The 26,930-nt window shown below is 42.3% G+C and overlaps 1 protein-coding gene across 9 annotated transcripts in view; it reads left to right on the plus strand.

The window, feature by feature from the left end:
- upf2 (UPF2 regulator of nonsense mediated mRNA decay) overlaps positions 1 to 26,930 on the plus strand; it is a 104,944-nt gene that overhangs the window by 13,872 nt on the left and 64,142 nt on the right. For all 9 annotated transcript variants that reach the window (XM_052033431.1, XM_052033434.1, XM_052033429.1 and 6 more), the window contains exons 4-10: positions 951 to 1,331; positions 5,732 to 6,511; positions 14,050 to 14,210; positions 14,697 to 14,894; positions 15,913 to 16,083; positions 21,212 to 21,315; positions 22,228 to 22,313. In XM_052033431.1, coding sequence (XP_051889391.1) covers positions 952 to 1,331; positions 5,732 to 6,511; positions 14,050 to 14,210; positions 14,697 to 14,894; positions 15,913 to 16,083; positions 21,212 to 21,315; positions 22,228 to 22,313 — 1,880 coding nt within the window. In that variant the 5' untranslated portion in view covers position 951. The remainder of the gene's footprint in view (positions 1 to 950; positions 1,332 to 5,731; positions 6,512 to 14,049; positions 14,211 to 14,696; positions 14,895 to 15,912; positions 16,084 to 21,211; positions 21,316 to 22,227; positions 22,314 to 26,930) is intronic.

A 26,930-nucleotide genomic window follows, 5' to 3' on the forward strand; every position in this document is an offset into this window, starting at 1 on the left:
TGATATGAAATTCTATTTCAATGTGAGTGTCATCCAATTAATGGGGCTGAGATTCAGTGCAATTTGAATGTGCAATAGTGATGACCAGCTTGAAACACCACCTCAGTATAGATCATACCACTCTTCCTCTTCACTCTAGAGTACTGAGCTTGACTTGTTATTTTAATTCGCTATCACTCCCACTCTTTCTTCCGCGGTTGTTATTGTTACAACTCCTCAGGCACATCTTCATTACTTGTTCCATCGCTGCCACCTTTTAAATTGCCCGTCATCTCTTTTATCATTTAATCTTTCATCCTACCTTGTTGTGACCTTGCACCTTATTGCACTCTCTCTGTAGCTGTGACACTTTACTCTGTGCTGTTATTGTTTTTACCTGTACTACCTCAATGCACTCTGTACTAACCCAATGTAACTGCACTGTGTAATGAATTGACCTGTACGATCGGTATGCAAGACAAGTTTTTTACTGTACTTCGGTACAAGTCACAATAATAAACCAATACTTCTCCATTATCGACCTTGCCTTGTGTTTAAAAACAGAAAACACCGGAAACACTCACAAGATCAGGCAGTATCTGTGGAAAGAGAAACAAGAGTTGATGTTTTGAGTCAGAGATTCTTGTTGGGACCCTGAGGTTTCAGACTTGAAACTGTTTCTCTTTCCACAGATGCTGGCCTTGTCTGCTGAATGTTTAGAACATTTTCTGTTTTTATTTAAGATTTTCCGCATCTGTAGTTTTAATTTCCGTCGCTTTATGTTTATTCCTTCCACACCCACATTCTTTTCTTTTGATTCTCTACTCGAAAGTTGTCAACTTCTTTCTTGCCCCCCAGATCTCCCCAATGTGCTGAGTGTTTCCAATGTTATTTTTTGTTCTTATTCCTCAATTTCACGTCTTTTGGTTTTCTTCTCTCCCCCCCCCCCAACCACCCCCCCCCCCCCCCAGAATGTCAGGAGAGCACAAGAGGCCTGTGAACATGGACGAGAAAGATGTGTCAGTTTTCAGCAATGAGAACAGAGGCAGTAAAGAAAAGGAAGGTACCGAGAGGAGACCAGCCTCGAGTCGGGAAAAGCTGCGGGATGATCCGAAAGGCAGCAGCAGGAGGGAAGGAATGAAGACCACCGAGGAGAGAAAGAAGAGGCAAGAAGATGAGAAGCGCAAGAAGGAAGACGAGAAACGCAAGAAGAAGGAGGAAGAAAAATTAAAAGCCGAGGACGAACAAAAGAAGAGGGAGGAGGAAGAAAAGAAGAAAGTGGAAGAGGAGGAAAGGAAAAAACAGGAAGAGGAGGAAAAGAGGCAGAGAGAAGAAGCAGCAACGAAGCAGAGGTAGGGTTGCTCGGGGTCTCAAAGACACCTAATGTTGAATTGTACTTGGACCAAACTTTATCATAAATACGTAATTATTTTACTTTGTGCTTTTTACCATTTTTGTTGCGTTCGCCAAGTTTCCTGACGATGCCCCCTGTTGTGGCGTGTTGTCTTGAACTAGCGTGAGCCCACACGCGCACGGACTAAAAATACTTACTTATTGTGTAGTCATTTACTTCACTTATGGTGTAGTCACAATGGTCACAGATTGTAACGCAGGAAAAGTCCCAACCAGTTTGTATCTCTATAATGGCCATATAGCTTGTTTTTGTGATATTGCTTGAAAGTGCAGGAGGGAGCTCCCCTCTTGTGGTTTGAATAGTGCCATATGATCACTCGAGCAGACGTAGCATTGGTTTAACACCTCAACCAGGCAAAGCACCTCCAACAGTGTACCACCCTTGCATTACTGCACTACATCATCAGCCTATATCTTTCCATTTGATTCTCTGCAGTGGGACTTGAATCTGTAACATCAGAGGCAAGAGTGCAACCAGCAGAACCACAGCTGTTGTTACCTTTTGCAAAGCCTGCCTCTTGCAAGACCTACTGACTATTTCCTGCGTTCTTTTTGTCTTGGGTTCTCTCTGTCTGCAGTGTTTCTTTCCTACAGTTCCAGCATTGCATTTTCTCCCTTCTCTAATCTTTGACACTTCCTTCAGACAGAAGAGCTGCGATTAAGAAACCTTCATCTTCTGTGTTGTCAGTCCTTCCACCCATTGCAGGCAATCCCTTTGCTCTGTCCACTTGCTCTCCTTCTCTGAAACTTAAAACTTGTTTGATTTAGTGACTTTTCAAGTCCTAATGTAAATTTATCACTTTATAGTTAATTGGATATATCAATTGCCCCAGTGTAAACTAGGGACAAATCTGGGTTGTTTTCTCTGGACCGGATGCTGAAGGGAGACCTGATAGAAGTTTATGAGATTATGATAGAGTAGAGAGCTGGTGTCTTTTTCCCAAGGTCGAAATGTCTAATGCCAGAGGGCATACATTTAAGGTGAAAGGTGTAAGTTCAGAGGAGATGTGGGGGACAAGTTTTTTTTTTACACACAGGTGGTGGCAGAAGCAAATATGATAGAGGCATTTAAGAGTCATTGGACCATGAATGTGCAGAGAATGGAGGGATATGAACATCATGCAGGCAGAAGGGATTAGTTCAGTTGGGCGTTTAATTACTAGTGTAATTAGTTTGGCATAATGTCATGGACTGAGGGGTCTGTTCCTGTGCTGTACTGTTCTATGTATGTGGGAGAATTGGAGTGGAGCTGATGGGCATGTCTGAAGGAATAGGTTGCAGGAAATAAGTAGGGGAATGGGATTGATAGGAATTCTCTGAAAATTGGCATAGATCTAGTGGATTGAATGGCAACCTCCTATATTGGAAGAACAGATGAGAAATGAGGTTTCGAGCATCTACAATTTTTACTTTGCTTTGTGTGGGTTGTGGGAAAATTGGAGCAACAACTGCACTGCAGCCCGAAAAGCTAATCAGAATGGTGATCTTGTAGTCTACAAGACAGCTAATTACGTGTAACTGAAGATTTACATTCTGAAGATAGAACTAGGTTTCAGACTGGCAAAGATAAGGGCATAGGGCATTCTTCCTCAGGCAAAGAACAACTGAAGTGTGGAGTAATTTGGGTTGGAACCATATGAGGTTGCACTCTGCCCCAGAGTAGATCATCACTCAAGTTTCTGGCATGAGATTTTGCAGAAGGAAGAATAGTTGAGTGGCTCATGGTTTTTCATGATCATTGGAGCACCTGCTTTGTTATCCTGTTTGCAACTTAGGAATGTTAATTTTTGATCCTTCAGGACAGTTGAATCAAATGGACTAGAGATCTCATTTATTTGTTCATCTTATTCACCCAGTTTTGTGATTACAGGGTAATAAGATTTCTTTATTAGTCACATGTACATCGAAACACAGTAAAACGCATCTTTTGCGTAGAGTGTTCTGGGGGCAGCCCGTGAGTGTCGCCACGCTTCCGGCGCCAACATAGCACGCCCACAACTTCCGAACCCGTACGTCTTTGGAATGTGGGAGGAAACCGGAGCACCCGGAGGAAACCCACGCAGACACGGGGAGAACGTCCAAACTCTTTACAGACAGCGGCCGGAATTGAACCCGGGTCGCTGGCGCTGTAATAGCGTGACGCTAACCGCTACACTACCGTGCCCGCCCATACGGTTTGTATAACAATTGAATTAATTCCTTCTAGCACTGCCTTGGTGCAAGAGTGGGAAACATGGAAACAGAAATCAGCAGCAGCATGTGGCCATTTGACCTTTGCAGCCTGCTCTGCAATTCAGTGTGATCATGCCTGATTTGTCTAAGTTCAGTACCTCGTTCCTGGTTTCTCCCCTTATCCCTTGATCCCTCAAGTCCTGAGAGGTAGATCTAACTCCTTTAATATGGTTAAAGATTTTTGTGGTAGAGAATGCCACAGATTTACTATGAGTGAAGAATCTTCTCCTCATCCGTCCTACATGGCTTTTCCTTTATCTTCAGACTGTGACATCTGGACTCGCCCACTGCCAGGAACATCCTTCCTGCACTTGTTCTGGCCGGTCCTGTTTGAATGTCGTTGATTTCTACGATAGCCCCTTTTATTCTTCTGGACAAACCTAATCGACCCAATCTCTCTCCCGATGTCAGCCCTGGTGTACTAAGAGTCAACCTGGTGAATCTTGGCACGCACTCGCCATGGCAAGGAGATGAAATCTGCACACACTACTGCAGCTGTGGTCTTGCCATGGCCCTGAATAATTGCAGCAAGGCATCCCTGCATCTGTACTCCAATCCTTTCGCTACCACGGCCAACATACCACTTGCCTTCTAAACCACCTGGTTTTGTTCAGTGGCGGGTGCAGAAGGACATCCAGGTCTCATTGTACCTCCCCCTTTCCCAATCTGTTACCATTCAGTTAATAATCTGCCTTCCTGTTTTTGTCACCTTGTATTGATCCAATCTGTAAACCATCTACCGTGCATTCGTTACTCACTCAACTTGTCGAAATTACATTGGAGTTTCCCTGCATCGTCCTTGCAGCTAACCACAGCCCCTATCCCCATACAAATGTGAAAATATTGCCTTTTATTCTCTCATCTAAATCATTCATATATAGCCAGGGTCCTAGCACTGATCCCTGCAGTACTCCTACTAGTCACTATCTGCCTCTTGGAAATCCTACTGTTTTCTGACTGCTAGTTCCATATCCATGTCAGTACCTTGCACCTTATCCTATGTCTTTAATTTTGAAAGCTAATTTCTTATATGGCATCACATCAAAGGTTTTCTGAAAGTCCAAATACACAAGATTGACTGGTTTTCCCTTGTCTGTTTTGCCAGTTGCAACTTCCAAAAAAAAAAATACCAGTAAAATTTTCAAAGTCTCTTGAAAAATTTTTGGTGACTTTCATATTCATTCAAGGGACAGGAGCTTTGCAGGCTGAGCCAGCATTTAATTACCCATCTGCAGCTGTACTTGAGGAGGTGGTGGTGAGCTGCTGCCTTGAACCACTGCAGTCCCTGAGGTGTGGGTATACCCACAGTGCTGTCAGGGAGGGTGTACCAGTGGCAGTGAAGGAACGGCGAGATATTTCCAAGTCAAGTTGGTGTGTGGCTTGGAAGGCAACTCCCAGGGGGTGGTGTTCCCCGGGCTTTTGCTGCCCTTGTCCTTCTAGCTGATAGAGGTCATGGGTTTGGAAAGTGCTGTCTAAGAAATCTTGGTGAATCAGACATTGTTGATTCTGTCATTGTTTTCCATTACATTTTTGATAATGGACTCTTGTATTTTCCCCATGACTGATGTCTGGTTAACAAGCCAAGAATTCCCTGCTTTGCTTGCTCTCGCTCTCCCATTTATAAACTCATTCTCAACTAAGATGAGGTATCTTTATTAGTCACATGTACATCAAAACACAGTGAAATGCAGCTTTTGCGTAGAGTGTTCTGGGGGGCAGCCCGCAAGTGTCGCCACGCTTCCGGCGCCAACATAGCATGCCCACAACTTCCTAACCTGTACGTCTTTGGAATGTGGGAGGAAACCAGAGCACCCGGAGGAAACCCACGCAGACACGGGGAGAACGTCCAAACTCCTTACAGACAGCGGCCGGAATTGAACCTGGGTCACTGGCGCTGTAACAGCATTACGCTAACCGCTACGCTACTGCGCCTGCCCTGCTCTGGATCCTCGGGTTTGCTGGCATCGCAAGGCTAACTTACAGTTGTCTAATTCCCTCCTACTTTTTCAGACACGTGAAAATAAGTGAAATGTGTATTTTCAAAACTCTCCTGTAGTTTTATATTTGAATTCTGAACCTTGGATTGTGTTTTTTTCTCAATCTGCAGAGAAAAGGAAGAAGCCTATCAGTTGCATCAAGAGGCTTGGGAGCGTCATCAAACCCGGCTAGAGCTCCGCAGTAAGAACCAGAACGCCCACGAGAGCCGTCCAGAGGAGGGTTTCTTCACTCGCTTGGACTCGAGCCTGAAGAAGAACACTGCCTTCGTCAAGAAGCTCCGGACGATCACGGAGCAGCAAAGGGACTCCCTCTCCAGTGACTTCAACGTCCTCAACTTGAGCAAGTACATAGCTGAAGCTGTTGCCTCCGTTGTGGAAGCCAAGCTGAAATTATCTGATGTGAATTGCGCTGTCCATCTTTGCTGCCTCTTCCACCAGCGATATGCTGACTTTTCCCCATTACTTCTGCAAGGCTGGAGAAAGCACTTTGAGGCCAGGAAGGAGGAGAAAACTCCCAACATCAGCAAGTTGAGAACTGATATGCGCTTCATTGCAGAACTGACTATTTGTGGGATTTTCACCGACAAGGAAGGCCTCTCGCTCATTTACGAGCAGCTGAAAAACATCATTTATTCGGATCGTGACACCCACTCTCACGTGTCTGTGATCATCAGCTTCTGCCGGCACTGCGGGGATGATGTCGCGAGCCTGGTGACCAGGAAAATGAAGCTTGCCTCGGAGAAGTACAACCTCAGCTTCCCTCCCAGTGAGATCATTAGCTCCGAGAAGCAGCAGCCCTTCATGAACCTGCTGAGGGAGTATTTCACCTCACTCACCAAACACCTGAAAAAAGACCACCGGGAGTTACAGAATCTGGAAAGACAGAACAGGTGATCCCATGCATTTTCTCACTGTTGCTTTTGGAAGTTTGTGTTGTTGGAGTTTAGAAAAATGAAGGGTGATCATACTGAAACATAAAGTCAAAGTTGAGTTTATTGTCACGTGCACAATTCCATGTGTGCACAGGTGCAATGAAAAACTTACTTGCAGCAGCATCACAGGCACAGAGCATCAGATAAGCAGCGTTCACAAGAAAAACATAAATATAAATTTTACACAATTTTTACAAGAAAACACAATTGGAACAAAAGAAAAGAAAGTCCATTTGATATTGGTATTGGTTTATTATTGTCACTTGTACTGAGGTACAGTGAAAAACCCTCCAAGATTCTGCCTGCAGATACAGGTGTGTCTGAATGGTAGACTTCATGCCGGGATTTACAATGGCGCCATCAGTCTGTGAAATAATCACCAACTTGTGTGTTAGATAAGGGAGCAAGTAGGAAGGAGATACATCCCTTAGCAGAGGGGTCAGAAAAAACAGGGGCAGAAGTGTAAGGTTAAAAACAAGGTCGAGTTTATTGTCATGTGTACAGGTACATGTACGTACAGGTGCAATGAAAAACGTAACTCTGACTTGTGAGGGGTTTGCTGGAGCAAGAGCAGAGAGAAGGTGTCCAGTGGCAGGAGGGGCAGTGACCACAGGCCATGGACGGAAGGCAATTGGTGAGGGAGGAAGGGGGGGGGGGAGACGATGAGAAGGCAAGTTGTTGTCATCTGGGACGGACTGCAGTGGATTCAACAGGAGCTTCCTACGAGTACCTGGATAAACAATTGAACAGCAACACACACATAGTGCTGGAGGGACTCAGCAGGTCGGGCAGCATCCACGGAGGGAAATAAACAGTCGACGTTTCGGGCCGAGACCCTTCATCGGGACTGGAAAGGAAGAGGGCAGAAGCCAGAATAAGAAGGTGAGGGGAGGGGGAGGAGCACACGCAGGCAATCAAACAGGACAAGTTTGAGGTTCTGATCTCTCCAAATGCTTTCCTTCAAGCAGTGCTAGAACCTTGTGTTTACAAGCTTTGGAGTAAAGCCAGAGTCAAAGTCGAGTTTATCGTCAGATGCACGAGTCCATGTGTGCACAGGTGCAATGAAAAACTTACTTGCAGCAGCATCACAGGCACATAGCATCAGATGAGCAGCATTCACAAGAAAAACATAAATTTTGTATAAATTATACACGGTTTTTGCTAGAAAAAAACAATTGGAACAAAACAAAGTCCATTGTAGTGCAAAGTGGCCTCAGTGTTGCTATACTGAGGTGGTGATCAGGGTTGTGCAGGTCGGTTCAAGAACGGAATGGTTGAAAGGAAGTAGCTGTTCCTGATCCTGGTGGAGTGGGACTTCAGGCTTCTGTACCTCCTGCCCAGTGGTACTGCAAGAAGACGGCATGGCTTGGATGGTTGGGGTCTTTGATAGATGTTGCCTTCTCGAACCAGTGTATGATTCTGAGGGTGCTAGTGAATGTCGATGCTGAGATGTTTTCTTGTGTAGGGGATAGTTCAACTGGGCCATAGCTTCAGAACTTAAATTGGTTTATTATTGTTTCATTACATCAGTACATTGAGGTAGTACGAGGGAAAACAATAACAGAATGCAGAATAAAGTGTTCCAGTGAATGAGAAAGTACAGTGCAGGCAGACAATAAGGTGCAAGGGCCATGATGTGGTAGATTGTGAGGTCAAGAGTCTATCTTATCGTATTAGGGGACCATTCAATAGTCTTATAACAGTGGGATAGAAGCTCTCCTTGAGCCTGGTGGTATGTGCTTTCAGGCTTTTGTATCTTCGACCCAATGGGAGGGGGGAGAAGAGAGAATGTCCAGAAGGGGAGGGGTCTTTGATTATGTTGGTTGCTTTCCCAAGGCAGCGAGAAGTGTAGACAGAGTCCATGGAGGGGAGGCTGGTTTCTGTGATGTGCTGAGCTGTGTCCACAACTCTCTGCAGTTTCTTGCAGTCCCAGGCAGAGCAGTTGGCATACCAAGCCGTGACTCATCCAGAGAGAATGGTTTCTATAGTGCATCGATAAAAATTGGTGAAGGTCAAAGAGGACATGCCAAATTTCTTTAGGCTCCTGAGGAATTAGGTGCTGGTGAGCTTTCTTGGCCAAGGTGTCCTGTTGGCCATGGTTAGACCAGGACAGGTTATTGTTGATGTTCACTCTGAGGGAATTGAAGCTTTCAACTCCCTCGACCTCAGCACTGTCGAAGTCAACAGGAGCATGTGCACCACCCCCTTCCTGTCTAGCTCTTTGAGGTCACCTATGAAAGATGGAGAAGTGGACTCTTCTAGAACATAGAACAGTACAGCACGGGAACAGGCTCTTGGACCACAATGTCTTTGCTGACCATGATGCCAAACAAAACTAATCCCACCTGCCTGTACATGATCCGTATTTCTCCATTCACTTCATGTTCATTTGCCTGTCTCAGTGCCTCTTCTTTTTAAACAAAAAACCTATTGTATCTGCTTCCACCACCATCCCTGGCAGCCCGTTCCAGGCACCCACCACTCTGTTTTTCTAAAAAAAAACCTTGGCCCACACATCTACTTTAAACTTTTCCCTTCTCACCTCAAAGCTGTGCCCTCTAGTATTTGAAATTAGAGAGACTCTGTGTGTCTACCCTCTCTATGCCTCTCATAATTTTTTAAACCTCCATCAGGTCTCCCACCAGCCTCCGATGCTCCAGAGAAAACAATCCAAGTTTGTCCAAACTCTGCTTGTTGTGAATACTTTCTAATCCAGGCAGAATCCTGGTGAAACTCCTCTGCACTGTCTCCAAAGCCTCCACATCCTTCCTGTAATGGGGTGACCAGAATTCAGAATCAGGTTTATTATCACTGATTTGCCTCTTGAAGGTGTCCTCGATGGCAGGGAGGGTTATTCCCGTGATGGAGCTGGATGAGTCAACAACACTGTGTAGCCTCTTTCAATCCTGTGCATTGGAGCCTCCATACTAGGTGGTGATGCAACCAGTCAGAATGCTCTCCACCGCACATCTGTAGAAATTTGCAAGAATCTTTGGTGACATACCAAATCTCCTCAAACTCCTGATGAAGTAGAGCGGCTGGCATGCCTTCTTTGTGATTGCATCAATGTGTTGGGCCCAGGACAGATCCTCTGAGATGTTGATCCCCAGAAACTTGAAGCTGCTCACCCTTTCCACTGCTGACCCCTCAATGAGGACTGGTGTGTGTTCCCCCGACTTCCCCTTCCTGAAGTCCACAATCAGTTCCTTGGTCTTGCTGATGTTGAGTGCACACAGTACAACAGATGTGGCCCAACCAAAGCTTTATCCAGCTATAAAATTGTAGAACTGTTCTGGAATTTATGAAAAATGACAAGCAATGTAACTACCATCTCCATAGCCACCTCTTTCAGAATTTTTGGATACAGGTCATTAGATCTTTGGTGAGTTATCTACTTTCAATTGCATTAATTTCTCCAGTATTTTTTATTTTACTTATGATTTCTTTGATAAGATCTTTATTAGTCACATGTACATCGAAACACAGTGAAATGCATCTTCTGAGTAGAGTATTCTGGGGGCAGCCCGCAAGTGTCACCACGCTTCCGACACCAACGTAGCATGCCCACAAGTTCCTAACCCGTACGTCTTTGGAATGTGGGAGGAAACCCACGCAGACACGGGGAGAATGTACAGACTCCTCTCTCTACCTGTTACTCAGGTTTCTGTGTCTTCTGTGGTAGAACATGTTTATCATATAATCCACTCTGTAAAACTGCTTGGTTTCTTAGCCACGCTCCCTAATTTTGTAAAGTCAACAATTTCAGTATTCTTTGCAAATCCACATCACTTGTGCATATTGAGATCAAGAGCCTCTATGCGTATTGGCAATCTGAGAAACATCTATTTCATTTGGTCTCGTCATTTCTCCAATGTTTTCAGTTTTACTTGACTACCAAGGGTCTTGGTCTTCACACTGAAATCCCATGGTACATTAAGTTTTGAAAGCACGTGCTGTAATAATTTGCTTTGTATGGTTGGCATTTTTTTGTTGTTTTGTGATTTCAATGATATTGAATATGACTTGTCCAGAACAAATCACAGTTCCTGACCAACAGGGACTCTTGATTTTCAATCCTTCCATTAACATTTTGTTTAATTTACTTGTTTGTTTCCCAGCATAATATAGAGTTAACTGGCTTTTCCATCTTTAGCTGTCATTGTCTTGTCATTATTCTTGACATTAGAGAACTTGGAACATTAGTGTCAGTATCTTTACATTTCACCCATAATGTTTCTCACTATTCTGAAGTATGGAGCATCTGTAAGTCTCTTTATGCCTTTATGCTGCGGTTTCCTCTTTAATATTTAGCAATTCTGCTACATTAGCTTTGACACTCCTAATATCCCTGCAGTTAAATTCATAAATGTGGTAAATCACTGGGACACCCATTTTTGCTCGACAAAACGGGTGCTACAGTTAGTCCTAAAATTCGATCAGGCAACTTGCTTTAAAAAATTTATCAGGATGCTTTGCACCCTTATTTCTTTGCTGAAACACTGCCTGTGGGTTTTCCAGAGGAAAATGGGAGAGTGAGGCAGTCGATCTGACCCAGTAGTTTCCTCTCGGCTCCTAACCACTGTGAAGAATGGAAACAGTGAATGCAGTATCTTGCGTTGAGGTGCTTAATACAGAGACGCTGTGATTCTTATGATTGCCATGGATAAGATTGGAGCATACGTGAAAAACACGATGATGCTGGAGGAACTCAGTCGGCCAGGCAGCATCCGTGGAGTAAAGCAGGAAGAGGTGTCCCAACCCGAAACGTTGGCTGCTTGCTTTTCTCCATGGATGCTGCCTGGCCTGCTGAGTTCCTCTAGCATAATTGTGTTTTTCATCTGGATTCCAGCATCCGCAGTCCTTTGTTTCTCTGGGGCATATAAGTGACGCGAGTCCCAGCGGGAGCACTTGAATTTGCGTGGAGATGCTGAGTTGCTCTGGGGTTTGTTCCCTTTCAGATGAGAGTTAATACTCATGTTTCTAGGCTGTGACTTTTAAATCAAGTTTCTGTTGGAACTGCATAAGTAACTGCCACGTGCGTTGATGACATGGATCATCACATACAGAACATGCCTGAAAAAATTCCTGTCCCACTAAGGTATGTCAGTTCTGTGATGAACAGGATTTATGCAGGAAATGTACACAAACGCATTCATTGAAACATACAGAAAATGGTTTGTATGCAGTGTTTACAGGTAAAATGGTGCCATATGTTCCCATTTCTAGGTTAAAGTAATGTTGTGCTTGTCACTGTAATTGTGTAAAGTTAAATTTCCTTTTCTCGTCCTTGGTAGGTCATTCCTTTTAACACTTTATTTCTGCAATGCCTTTGGCAGTTAACATTTAACAAAAAAAACTTTATTTCACATTATTAACTCTTCTGTTTTTCTTTCCTATTTTTACTATGTTAATGACCTTAGTGTTTTTGAATGCCTCCTTGGAACAGACTCCAAGCTGATGCTGTTCATCCAGGGATCTGGGTCTTTGCTTAACAGAGACAATAAAGTGTGCCATAATAAATTTTCAGACAAAATAGATGAAGATGTTAGTGATAAGCAAAAAGCATAAGAATGCAGAAAGAGATAGTTAGATTGATAGGTAGAAGTTAATAATGTACTACTTCACTTCTGGATACAAAGGATTTTGTCTATTTGTATGTGAGTCTTGCTGTTCTGGTGTCCTAGTTTCCATTTTTCGTGCAAATTTATAATAGCATGTTCTTTACACTGCTAACTTAAGGTTATTAACTTGCCCAGATTAATTACCCAGATATCTAGTACTGAATTCTTCTGCTTTGGAATTTTATCTCTTTTTAAAAGGGGGTTCTCACCACATTTTCAAATCTTGGCACTTCCTATCGGGATGTTGACCTTGATATTGGATTGGTGCATTACTAACGTAGGGTTGGACTGTCAGCAGGATGAGACGTTAAACTGAGCCCATATCTGCTCTCTCAGCTGGATGTATAAGTGAACCCACAGTTCTGTATTGTTATGGTTTTATGAAATTGTGTTAATTATGCTGGTAATGCACAGCTGTATGTTTTTGTTCTTGAATTGAGTTCTTCTAACCAGTTGCAGAGAGTGGGGTTATGGTGTAGGATCTTTAAATCAAGTGGGCTAATTCAGGGGAGTACTACACAGGTGAACAACTCTGAGAAACAATGCATTATTGTATCTGTTTTTGTTGAGGAATATTCCAAATCTAAATTCCATTAAATCCGATTTAGCTTTTAAAATGTATTTTCCGGACTTGGCCATGCAGAACTGAACTAGCTGTATGGTGCCACATTGTGGCTAAAGCTTGCATCACGTGCCAGTCGGAAATGGCATTCTTGCATTTGTTATTTTATTGTAAGTGGGAACTAATGTCAGATAATTGATTGAATTGTTGTTCAAAAAGGAGATTATGTTTATGTCATTTTTTTAATAACCATTTGTGGGGGCAGATACATTAGGGACATTTAAGAGACTCTTAGGTAGACACACGAATGATAGAAAAATAGGGGGCTTTGTGGGAGGGAAAGGTTAGATGATCTTAGAGCAGGATAAAATGTCGGCACAACATTGTGGGCCGAAGGGCCTGTACTGTGCTATTATGTTCTATGTTCATTTTCAATTTGTCCTAAAGTTTGATTGAGAAATCCATCAGATTTCAGTCTGTGTTCTCTAGTCTTGGGGAAGGTTTGCAAATATATTCTGTAACTGCATTTATTGTAGTAAAGGTTCAGTTGAATTTGTCTTTTGATTTTGCATGAACGCTTCTATCCCAGTGAGGAAAGAATTGAGCGTGTATATCTGTACTAAATCCTCAAAAATCTGGTCTCCATATAGCATTTGGACAAAGTCACCAAGTGAAATTTGGCTGCGGCGTCAGCATAATCTCAGTGTTGCATGATTATTTGCAATGCTCCCGTTTCCCTTTGTTTGCTAGTGATTCGGTAATTGCTACTGATGTGGTAATCACTAGTAACAAATCGATGCTTCAGTAAAATGTGCACGCACAAAATCGATTCTTCAGTTCATTGTAGAAATTCATTAATTAACATTTCAGATTCAGATTATTTTATTCTCATATACACCAGGGTGTAATGAAATTCCTTGCACATGTGAAACTCACAGGGTAGACGGTATACACTGCAATAATAAGTACAACAATAAATACGACGTGTGTAAAACAATGGTGCAAAGTATAGCAGTGCAAAATCGCATGCTAAAGTGATGATAACAGAAGAGGTAGGTTTAAAGGTTTGAGAGCATGGCAGCACCACCGGGAAGGGGATGTGAAAGGGATGATAGTAGTGGGGAAGAAGCTGTTCCTACCTCTGGTCATCCAGGCTTTCAAGCTCCTGTATCTTCTCCAGAAGGTAGAAGAGAGAAAAGGGAGTGGCCAGAGTGACAGGCATCCTTGACAATAGTGTTAGCCTTTCTGGGGAAAAGATATTGTTTGTTGTATTTAGCAGTTGAGCTCTAAACTTTGTTTTTTTTTCCCACTAGGCGCATCTTGCATTCAAAAGGAGAGCTGAGTGAAGATCGCCACAAGCAGTATGAGGAATTTGCCACTTCCTACCAGAAGCTGTTAGCAAACACGCAGAGTCTGGCTGATTTATTGGATGAGAATATGCCTGAACTTCCCCAAGATAAATCTGCACAGGAAGGTTAGGGTGGTGCTGTTGTGGTGGTAGAGGATGAAGTGTAAATACTTGTGTGACACTGTTGCATTTCCAATCAGAGGTTGTATTCATTTGTATTCAGATCATGGCCCATCTGCACTATCAATCGGTGTCACTAAAAACATGCCTCCGGGGGCAATGTGGCTTTTGGTAATCCAACGTAAAAAGATTCATTCACCTCTGAATGGATTTACTAGAGTTTTACAAGCTTCCACTAGGTGTCACTGAAAGACTGTATGGAGTTCTTTAATACTTATTCAGATTGCTTAATGTGTGATAGTTGAATGGAAGTCAAAGCTATCACTTAAGTCCTTAAAGTCAAGTTTTTGGAGAGTTCAACACAACAATGTATGTTGTTAAAATTGTAGCATTTTTCTTTTACTTGGCCTTTGCTTAAATACTTCCAATTTGAGAATGATTAGTGTTTTGTGTGTTAGTAGTCAAGCTTAGCCACTTGTTTTTACTTTACAGAACATGGCACTGGCATCGACATCTTCACACCCGGGAAGCCTGGAGAATATGACCTTGATGGAGGAATTTGGGAGGACGAAGATGCACGCAATTTCTATGAAAACCTAATTGACCTGAAGGCATTTGTGCCTGCCATATTATTCAAAGACAATGATAAGAACTCCCAGAGTAAAGATGGCAACAAAGAAGATCCAAGGGGTAAACAAGTATTTGGGTGCTTAAGAGTGCAATCCCGAGGAACTACTGGTGTATCAGAGGGCATTTGTATTTCTCAATTTTGAAAAGATATCTTAGGTGGTGTGTCATATAATCAGTAAGCTATTGGTGACGTTCACTCCTAGGAACTTGAAACTCTCAACCCTCTCGACCTCAGTGCCGTTGATATAAGCAGGAGCACGTGCACTGCCCCCACCGCCTGCTCCCCTTCCCGTTTTCAATGACCAGCTCCTTTTGTTTTGCTGACATTGAGGGAAAGGTTGTTGTTATGACACCATGCCACTATGCTATGTCTCCTAATCATCTTATAACATTTTAAGGTGCATTTAATACTATTGGCAGAGATCACCAGTTGTATTCGCAACTAATTCAGCGACAGGGCTCGAATGCTGAGCTCGGCAGCTAGAGTTTGTCAGTAGACTTATCAGATCTAGTCAAATTTATTTGCGTAACCTGCATGTCTTCCGTTGAGAACGAGATCTCTGGTGAAAGAATGTATGGAATAAATCAACGAAAGCAGAAGATACCAATCTTGATCCATTTTGAATTCTGCTTGGTACCAATAGCCAATGGCTGGATGGGGGAAAAGTCTGGCTATATTTGTATATCTGTTCTGCAAGATGTGTAGGTAAATGGCATTGGATCTGCCTTGTCTTCAACATCTTGCAATTAATTTAGCTGCACACTTGTGATGTTGCACATCGTTGTTGATGCCCGATGTAATGTTTATGCTACCAAATTTCACCTGAAGGAGGAAAAATAGTTTGCTGCAATATAAAATGTTGTCAGGGAGGGGAGAGAGGAAACAGTTAATAATTAAGTTGAAACAGCTTACAAGAATTGTTAAGTGCAGCTTTGAGTGTACATTGCAATTAATGCAATCAATAGTTTCAAAATAGCATAGCTACTTTGAATGTCCTGTTTTGGGATAACACTGCAAATATTTTATCCAAGTTTACAAAATTACCCCAGATATTTACATACAGACTTCTTGCCACAGATTCCAAAGAAGGGAAAGATTCCAGGGATGGAAAAGATTCCAAAGAATTGGTTGCTACGGAGGAGTTGGAGCTGGAACTGGAGAATTTGGATATTAATGATGACATCATAGGAGAGGAAGAAGTCACTGATGAAACAGAAGACCTTAGCCAAAAACTTCTGGAGGAACACGGTAACATTATATTTAACATAACTAGCCTGCTATTCTTCCTCTGCATGCCTTTGTGTTTGACTTTTTATATTTTCATTGTAGAATGAAAGAATCTTTCTTAAAAAAAACCATAAGATATAGGACCAAAGTTAGGACATTCGGCCCATCGAGTCTACTCTGCCGTTCAATCGTGGCTGATTTATTTTTCCCTCTCAACCCCATTCTCCTGCCTTCTCCCTGTAACCTTTGGGTGTATTTAAAGCGGAGGTTGATAGGTTCTTGATCAGTAAGGGTGTCAATGACTTGGCCTCCACAGCCATCTGTGGCAATGAATTCCACAGATTCTCCACCCTTTGGCTGAAGAAATTCCTCTTCATCTCTGTTCTAAAAGGACGCCTTTCTATTCTGAGGCTGTGCCCTCTGGTCCTAGATTTTCCCACTACTGGAAACATCCTCTCCACATTCACACTCTCCAGGTCTTTCAGTATTCAGTAGGTTTCAATGAGATTTCAATTTCCTTCCCCCCCCCCCCCCCCCCATCCTTCTAGCCCCCTCGTCCATTGAACCCTTCTTGCATGTTAACCCTTTCATTCCCGGGATCATTCTTGAAAACCTCCTCTGGACCCTCTCCAAAGCCAGCACAACCTCCCTTTGATATGGGGCCCAAAACTGCTCATAATATTCCAAATGTGGTCTGACCAACGCTCTGTAAAGCCTCTGCATTACATCTTTGCTGTTATATTCTAGTCTTCTCGAAATGAATGCTAAGATTGCCTTTGCCTTCCTTACTACTGACTCAACCTGCAAGTTAGCTTTAGGGAATCCTGCACTAGGACTCCCAAGTCCCTTTGCACCTCTGATTTCTGAATTCACTTCCTGTTTAGACAATAGTCTATGCCTTTATTCCTTTTACCAAAGTTCATGACCGTACACTTCCCTCCGCTGTATTCCATCTGCCTCTTCCTTGCCCATTCTCCCAACCCATTCAAGTCTTTCTGCAGACTCCCTGCTTCCTCGACACTACCTACCCCTTCACCTATCTTTGTGTCATCTGCAAACTTAGCCATCAATTCTGTCATCCAGATCATTAACATATAACGTGAAAAGTAGCGAATTCAACACCGACCCCTGCAGAACACCACTAGTCACTGGCAGCCAACCAGAAAAGGCCCCCTTTATTCCCACTCTTTACCTTCTGCCAGTCAGCCAATCTTCTAATTAGCAATCGCCATTAGGTTCCACAAGCCTGTCGTTTTTAAATATATATATATATTAATTAAGTGCTTCAGGGATCTTTGTAGTGTAACTATTTAAGGAGCTGTTCTTAATACTCCATGCTCCAATGCATGATTGAAAGTTTTCAGATACCAATTGTGGTGGAGGTAGCTTAGCATTGTGAATGTTTAGTTAGATATTAGCAACTTTAGTTCTGTTTTCTCTGCAGCTGTAACACTTTACTCTGCATTCTATATTGTTTTACCTTGTACTACCTCAATGCACTGTGTAATGAATTGATTTGTATGGACGGTATGCAAGATAAGTTTTTCACTGTACCTCGGTACAAGTGACAATAATATTCCAGTTCCTTCCATGCACTAGAATCTGGTGAAGCCATTGTGTTGATCATGCCTATGCTATATGTCCAAAGCATTATAAGCTTAGACTCTGCATCATTGTTCCAGTTCATTGAAACGCAACTTACTTTTTCCTCACATTTGTTGACATAAAAAAATGTTTGGGATAAAGTCTCCCTGCTTCGGGTGTCGGTTAAGTTTGAATGTCATTCATAAATGATTTTTTCGGTTTTTTTTATTCATTTACTACGCCTAAAATGTTGATGTTGGATGAGGAATCTCTAAGATCAATACCAGACTGTCCTTTTCAGGACAAGCAGACAATGTAATAAATTATAATGTTCCAAATGGTAATACAAAGAACCAGCTTCATGCTCGCATGAAAGATGAGAGATAAAGCCACAAAATAGAATTTGAGTTCTCTGGCTTGAAGCGTGAAATGCCGCACCCAGATCACAGCAGCATGCAAACAATCTGATGTGTTCTTTAAACAAAACTGGACCAAAATAATTGAAATTTAAATGGTGCCATGAATTTGGCAAATGTCCATCTGGTCATGAACAGCACCTGATGCACACAAGAGGTGCCTGATGAGCCAGTGTAGGACTGATATGTTTTGCTAAACATCAGGCAAGAGGTTACTGGTGCAGGGTGGTTTACACTGGGCTCTTGTGCTCTCCCGATTATGCATCAAGGTTTCAGTCTGTTCTGAATGCTCCTTCACCACCTCAGCAATTATGGACCAGGGATTCCTAGAAGCCAGTGGCAATATTCCATTTTTTCTTCCAATGTGGATTTGAGGACATCCTTGAACTTTCACTTGGTAATCTCCCACTGTGGCAGACTTCAGGGTAGTGTGTCCGTTTCAGGAGTCTGGGGTCAATGTGTAACATAAAGGCCTGCCCAAAGCAGCAGGCTAAGTGTAAGTTTCAGTTATAAGCAGAGATTGGATAGGCTGTGTTTGTTTGCCCGGGAGTGGAGGAAGCTGTGGGGCTGACCTGATGGAAGTTTACAAAATTATGAGGGGTATAAACAGAATAGATGGTAAGAATCTTTTTTTCCCCACAGTGGCGGTGTCTAAAACAAGAGAGCCTAGCTATCAGGTGAGAGGTAGGAGATTTAAAGGGGATCTGAAGTGGAATTTTTTTCATACAGAAAGTTAAGATTGATTGATGTTTATTTATTAGTCACATGTACATCGAAACACACAGTGAAATGCATCTTTTGAGTTACTGAGAATGTGCTGGGGGCAGCCCGTAAGTGTCGCCACTCTTCTGGCGCCAACATAGCATGCCCACAACTCCTAACCTGTACATCTTTGGAATGTGGGAGGAAACCGGAGCACCTGGGAGAAACCCACGCAGACACGGGAGAACGTACAAACTCCTTATAGACAGCGGCGGGAATTGAACCTGGGTCGCTGGTTATGCTGCGTGAGGAGGTTGGAGGCAGGTACTCTTATAACATTTAGGAAGTATCTAGACACTTGAATTGCCAAGGAATGGAAGGCTGTGGACTAAGTGAGGACTAACAGGGCTGGGATAGATCAGTACAGTGGTTGACATGGGCAGAAGGTGGTTAAGTCCTTGATGCTAGGAATGTTAGTGTGAGGAAGTATGCTTTGTTCTGCCAGTGGATCTGGAGGATTTTGTATTAATGGTACTTTGGTACTCCAGTACTTTGAGGAACCTGCTGAGGGCAGTCTCAACAATAGTGTAGCACAGCACAATGCTGACAACTTCATTGTGTGAGATTGATGGAGGTCTGGTTTGAGTTTGTATGCTTTCAGAATGTTGTCTTCCATAGCATATCCCTGGATGTAGATGTTTATATTTAAATAAAATAAAATTAAACATTCAGGTGTTGGGTATGTATCCAAGCAATCCACTTTTGCAAGACAAAGGGCGACTGATTGCCAAGAAATCTCCTGTTTGCACCAGCTTGTGAATGTGGTGCCCAGCTCAAAATGGGAGCATTTATTTGCCAAAGTTCTTCACCTACATTTGATCAGTGATCCTGTACATGGCACTGAGCTACTGTGTGTTTACTGTCAATGTCACTGGTCCACAGTGCTGCATAAGAGCTGTGACACAGAATGGTGAACGTTGTGATGACGTGGCAGTAGCAATCAGAAACCCTGCACCTCCATCTGGTGGCACTCGCATTTGATGGAGTACAGGACATCTCTGCTGCAGTCGGGAATAAATACAATGGACTGACACACGTGGTGACTTTTGACATTACCCTAGCATAAAGCTGTGGAAAAATTCCTGGGATCAGCTGTATACCTTGAGAGTTTAAAGTCGTAGCTATCATTCTGCATCTCTGTAGAGCTGAGGGTGCAGGGAGATTCAAATCTTCCCTTTGCTATAGACCCCAATTAATATTAATACCAGACAACAGTTGATGACTGACCAACTTGTCTGACTTATTAACTACAGGAGGGGTTGAATTTCTCGCATTTGACTCTACATAACCATGCAAGCCAGTGCCCTGAAAACATAGTTTGGAGTCCTAGTTAATTGGCCCGATGACATTTTGTGCTCTGGTAATCTTCCTTGGCTCAATCCCTCACTATCTTAGTTTGAATACTTGCCCATAGTCTAAGGCACTCTACCACCAAATTGTGGTAAAAGATGCTCAACAATGTCTGACTAGTCTTGGCTGGATATTACTGGGATGGCTGGAGTTGTCTATCTTGTTCTAAAGAATGCAGGAGCACCTGCTACCACTCCTTTGGATAACAACTGCAACTTGTACAAGTGCAGCAGTTTAATGCGGTTAAATGACCCAAGGCATTTTAATTGGAATATTACGAAACAAAATTTAGCATCGAGCCATGGAAAGAAATCTTGGGGCAAATGATCAAAAATTGAATGGAAGTGGTCATCGTAAGAAACACCTCAAAGGAGGAAAAGAAGGTAGAATGGGAAGGAATTTCAAATGTAGGGTCTTTGGTGACTGCTGGATAGCCATCAGAGGTGGAGTGAATACAGAATAACAGGCCCTTCGGCTCATTAAGTCCACACCAACCATCACCCATTTTTTTTTACATTAATCCTACGTTCTCAGCAACTCCTCCTAGATTTTACCACCCACCTCCACACTAGGCACAATTTACCCACCAACCCACACAGAACGTGGGAGGAAACTGGAGCACCCGGAGGAAACCCAGGGAGAAAGGGCAAACTCCACACAGGCAGCACCCGAGGTCAGGATTGAACCTGGGTCTCTGTCACTCTGAGGCAGCAGCTCTACTGGCTGCACCACTGTGCTTTGGAGCCCTCTGGGGGGAAAAGGTGCAATTTAAGTAATTATCCTGGGTGTCTGCTGGTTCAGAGCAGTGATTGAGGAGAATGGTGCAAGTCGTCTGCTTCTCTTGGTGTTTAATAATTCATATGGAAGCAGCATTTGTAACTCGCAATTAAAAGATTACATTATAAAAATATTAAAGCATGCCTGGAAGACCAGGCAGCACCATGCTGATACTTTCTCAGTGTAATGCCTACCTTGTGCCATTTTTAATAGTGAAAATGCCTTTGTCTTTCAACTGAACATTGGTGATTCCATTGCAGAACAAGATGAAGAGGAAGCCAGCACAGGTTCTCATCTGAAACTGATTGTGGATGCTTTCCTGCAACAGCTCCCCAACTGTGTCAACCGTGACCTGATAGACAAGGTAGATGCAGAGCCGGTTATGTGCGGGAAGTGTATGAACATTGTACGTCTAAATTGGATGCCTGATGCTGACCCTTTGGAGCACAGTTTTCTTGCAGCTGTGATGATTAAAACACAATAGGTTTATGTTGGCTTTACATTTATAACTATAAATTTTGGGGAAAAAAAAACAATTTGGGCCAGGATTCTGCATTTCAATGAATGGTGGTCAGAAGTCCCAAGGTACTGTCAATGAATGGGCTTGTCTGTCTTTTCAGGGTTTCTTATCTGGGAATTTGTATCTGGTGTCTCATGATACGTGAATAGGAGTGCGGGTTATATTTGCATCCTGCCTCTGCTGAAGGGCACAGAAGGAATAGAGAGAGAAGTCAGCCATTCTTCCTCCTCATTCATTAGATCAATGCTGATCTTTTACTTCACCTTCTACACGAACACCATTGCTTGATTCCCTTAATATCTAAAAATCTATCAGTCTCTGTGGTACGTTAATGTTTAAACTATCACCCATACCAACACACAATTAATTCCATATCTTTTACACAACCTGACAACTTTAGTTTTGATGCAGAAGAACTGCTACCATTTTGAAAATCATCATGCAGATTCAAGGGTTAATATTGCTCATTCGCTATTGGCATCATCAGCAGGTCACATTCAGAAATCCAAGGCATGTTCTTTACAATCTTCTGTTCATCAAAATGACTAAAAGTTACAACTGTGTCCAAGATTTCACGATAATGAGATTGTGATGGGGTTTGATACTGAGAGGATGTTTCCTCATGAGCAAGAATCGGGGTCCTGGGCATACCTTCAGAACAATTGGTCGGTCCAAATAGAAACCAAACTTAACAGCATTGGCAGCTGAATTTGAAAAGCTCAAGAATAAACAACAACTTCTAATTCTTTCATGTAGGCTGCAATGGATTTCTGCATGAATATGAACACAAAAGCAAATCGGAGGAAGTTGGTCCGAGCACTGTTCACTGTACCCAGACAAAGGTTAGTGCAGTAATGCTGAAGCAGTTCTTCTGATCTTGGGATGTTGGCAATACTGACGGGAACACATTTCAAGCCCATCCTAGGTTGCATTGAGAAGGTGGGCTTGGCTGCTCCTTCCTCCTGTGATGCAGTTTGCTGATGGTGGCTCCACAAGGGTAATAGGTCAGGAATTACAGCTGCTATCAGCAACATTTAAGGAATGTGTGTGTCTTCGGAGGAACTCAAGGGCAGTAGTGTTCCTACAGTATTGCTGTTCCTGTCCTCCTTGGTGACATGTATTCTTTTGTGTTAACTATGTGTAGAAATTTAAATGTCCCCCCACGTTACTATAATTAAGATATAAACACTGAGAACTTGCTGCATTATTGGACGTGCCACCTATCTGCCCTCAATTATGAAACTGAAGAAAGGTCTCTTCCTTAATGTCATGACCAGCATTGACCCTTCAACCAATATTATTAAAGCATGATATCAATGGGACCTTGCTTTGTGCAATTGGGATATATCCTTGCACTCCATTAAAGTGCTTTGTTGGGTTTGGAACCCTTTGGCCATTCCGAGGTCATAAAATGTAACAAAATAACGAAGAGTTTCTGTCTTTATAGTGTCTGAATAACGGCATTATCGGTCCTCTGATGTTATCGATCAACATGTTAATCTCCCCGAATACCTTATAAATGCAGCAGACTTTGACTTACTGCAGCATCATTTTAAGACTACATTCATACCTTAAAAAGGCTTCCAGCTGACCACAAGCGGATGGGTCTCCCATTTAATAAAATTAGCAGAAAGTCTGCAAATGTTTTTTTTTGTGAAGACTTGCTTAACTTAACTGAAACCAAAATCTAATCAGGGTTATAACAATACCCATCTTTGAGCTTGTTTTCAAAAGAATTATGAGAGGCATAGATAGGTAGACGGTCAGCGTCTTTTTCCCAGGGTAGAAATGTTAAATACTAGAGGACGTGCATTTAAGGTGAAAGGGGAAAGTTTTATTTTACACAGTGGTGGTCACACATCTTTTGCTCCATAATCTTCAGTCTATGGACTTTTTGCTGTACTTGTCAGTTCCTGTTCTACAATCCTCTTTAATAATCTGAATGGAATTTAATATGTATATCAAAAAAAATTGAATGTTGCATTTATAACAAAATGTTGGGGTCATCAAGCTTTCAAATGTGTAACTAATTTTGAGAATGAGCCATGGTTTCTCACAAACTTCATACCTGGGAGAATCTCGCGTCACTTTACAGTAGTATAATGTTTAAGTTCCTTCACTAATTTTGATCTTTGATCCAAAAGCATAGGTTTAAATTCCACCTCAGCAGCTGGGAAAGTAAATTTAATTAAATAAATTTGGAATGAAAAGCGGCAGTACTGGTGGCGGTGAAACTTGCAGATTGTTGTTAAATGAAGCCCTTCAGGGAAGGAAATGTGATTCTGTTATCTGACCTGGATTATATGCAACTCCAGATCCACCAGTGTGAATGGTTCTTAACTGCCCTCTGGACTGGGGGCAACTTAGGGGAGAAAATAAATGCCTGCCTTGCTAGTCGTACCTGCATCCCTTGGATGAACAAGTCAAGGACTCTGTAATTGAGCTATTGCAGTTGATATCTAGATAATTAAAAATTATGAAGGGTTACTACATTGGGAGGTCATACCATAAACCCATTGATGGTGGATACAAAAGAAAGCCTGTGAACAGATCAGTAAGCAAGTAAAAATAATGGTTGATCCAAAACTGTGCTTCCCACCCTTGTTCACACTCAAAAAGGTGACCCCTCTCACTCATCAAAAATTTCCTAATGATGTAATGGGCCATTTCTTTTAAGCCTTAACCTGGGATCTCCAGGGATTGCTAGCAAGCCAAGCACAATTTATTTTTACATTACTTCAGTATAATTAAAGTCTCATGGACCTCTTGAAACCTTTTGGCTATCTTTTCTCCCAAACTTCATCCCCACCCTGCCCCACCAAAGTTTGGGAACCATCACTCCCAACAAGATTTTAATTACCCACTTATTGATTGGGACACAGAACAACAAATAGAAAAGAGGGAATTGAATGCCTACACTTTCAGCAGTGCAACAGTTGATACATTCATCGCTCGCTCTGATTATGAGATCGGAAACAAATTGGTTAGATGTTTAATATGATGTCAAAAAAGCAAAAGAAAACTGCAAATGCTGGACATCTGAAATGGAAACAGAACATGCTGGAAATACTCTAGGTCAGGCAGGTTCTATGGAGAGAATAACGGAATTAACTTTACAGGTGGTTGACCTTTCATCAGAACTGGTGAGTGCTGGCACAAACTGGAATGGTTGGTTATCTGAAATGGTTGACTTCACTTTTGAGTACTGAGGGCTGTAATGTTTCTTGTCGGAGATGAAGTGGCTATCCACTTGTACTGCTACCAATCTAGTGTACTGCATGTGGTGCTCACCGAACTCTCTACCTGCACAGTGGGCAACCACTTCAGTCCACAACCTTTTCCATGGCTTCCAGTTGCATTTTACTTCAATTTTCCATCCCACTACTTTGATCTGTTGCACAATTCCAACCAAGTCCAGTTACCTCAAGAAACTGAACTAGACTCATTACAGCCCTCAGGATTCAAATTGAATCCAACAGTTTCAGATAAGCAGAACTGGCTAGTTCTGATGAAGTAGTCAATCTGCAACATTACTGTTTTACTCACAGATGCTGACTGACCTGTTGTGTGTTTCTAGCATTATCTTTAATTGAACTGCAAGGCAGCAGTTCTACTAGTCAGTACTAATAGCCAGTCCTTTGAAGCAGACACAAGGGTCCTTATCACAGAGTTCATGGCAGCATTTAGTTGCGTGTCCTTTATCTTTATGTGGCATCTACAGAACCATGAGCATTATTAACATGATGAGGTGGCAGCACAGGCTAGATATAGGAAAAGATTCTGGGAGTAATTGTGTAGTATTGGGTATTATGGAAAGAACTTCACTAGCTCAGAAATGACGGTTGTAATAATGAAACTGTCAACACCTCACTGCCATTAATCTGTGAAGTGCTGGCACTTTCTGGCTTCTTTATGTGTCAATTCTAGAAGCTACAGTCAGTGATACCCTGTTCCTCGAGAGGATGCCATGCTGCCGAGGATACAATCAGCATAGGTTTGATTATAAAATTCACCTTTTTAATGCATTATTCTCATTGTTAACAGCCATAAAAAAAATTATATCACTTTGAATGAAGTGTGATTCAATATGCTGCTTAAAAACTAATTTATAATTACTGTTGAGCCTCTTCCATATAGCTGAAAATACAAAGTTAAAACTTTTGAATTCTCTGGTTTGAAAAAGTATTATTTTTCCTCTCATATTTCAGCTTCCCTCTTGATTCTGTGAGCCTGACCATTTCAATGTTCTGAAAAATGAATAAATTAAATAACATTTAAGTATTGGACTTCCTGGTTTTCCATCCCTGAGATCCACTGTTCTACCATTTGATGACATTGCTCTCCCGGTGCCATAGATTCTCTGCAGAAAGCACCTTATTGCAAATCACATCACAAAAGGGAAAACTAATGTCATAGACTCTGCTTAATCATTTGTGGGCAAATCTTTCTTAAAGGTCTGTGTTGAGTGCTGTCCCCAAAATCTAGGACAGTGTAAAATGTTTAGGACTGAAAGCAGGCAAAATCTTTATCCTTGGAGTGTCTAGACCACAGAATGAACAAGTCAGTCAGTATCTGACACTGCTTCACTGTTTTTTTAAAAAAGAAACAGATTTTTAAAAAAACTGAAGGAAGGAAGACACAGTAGGGGAAACTGGGCAGGAACAAGTGACAGGATGAATACTTGCAATGTGGATGAATGCCAACGCTGACCTTCAGGCTAAGCGTTGTGTGAAAGTAAAAGATGCTGGAAATCTGAAATAAAATCGTAAAAGCTGTAATTTCTCAACTCGAGCAGCAGAGTGAAACAGTTAACATTTTGGGTCGATAACCTTTCAGAATTTAGAAAACCGTGGTGGGGGCAGGGACAGGTTGAGGGGCAGAGAGTAAAAGGGTTTTGTAGAACACCTTCATTCAATCTATATGACCCTGAGCTTCCAGTTGCCTGTCACTTTAACTCTGCCCCACTCCAACCTTCACCTGTCTGTATTCAACCTCCTACATTGTTCAACAAAGCACAAGGTATATTATGGCCTTCTGGACTTCACATCAAATTCAACGACTTTAGGTAATCAACAATTTCTGACTTTTTGTCACGCTTCTGGTGGTAATATCTCAGGTAATTTATTCAACTTCTGTTTGTACCTCCCTGAGATAAACTTGTTACTTGCTAATACCGTTTCTCATTCTCTTCTGCTTGGTTCCATCACTTTGTTCATTCAACCTTTCCTGCTTTTCACCATATCAGAGACTTCTCTTTTGTTCTGTCCACCCCTCGACAACATCTCCACACCTTTTAAAAGATGTTTTGTCTGTAAAACAGTAATGGTTCTGACGAAAGGTCACTAACTGCAACATTAACTTGGGCTGTCTTCACAGCTGCCCCTGATCTGATTATTTCCAATATTTTCTGTTTTATTTCTGTTCAATGGAGGAGCTTTGCAGAAATTTAGCTTTGGAAT

The sequence above is a fragment of the Pristis pectinata genome, chromosome 19, assembly GCF_009764475.1.
Source record: "Pristis pectinata isolate sPriPec2 chromosome 19, sPriPec2.1.pri, whole genome shotgun sequence".
In the NCBI taxonomy this organism is placed as follows: domain Eukaryota; kingdom Metazoa; phylum Chordata; class Chondrichthyes; order Rhinopristiformes; family Pristidae; genus Pristis; species Pristis pectinata.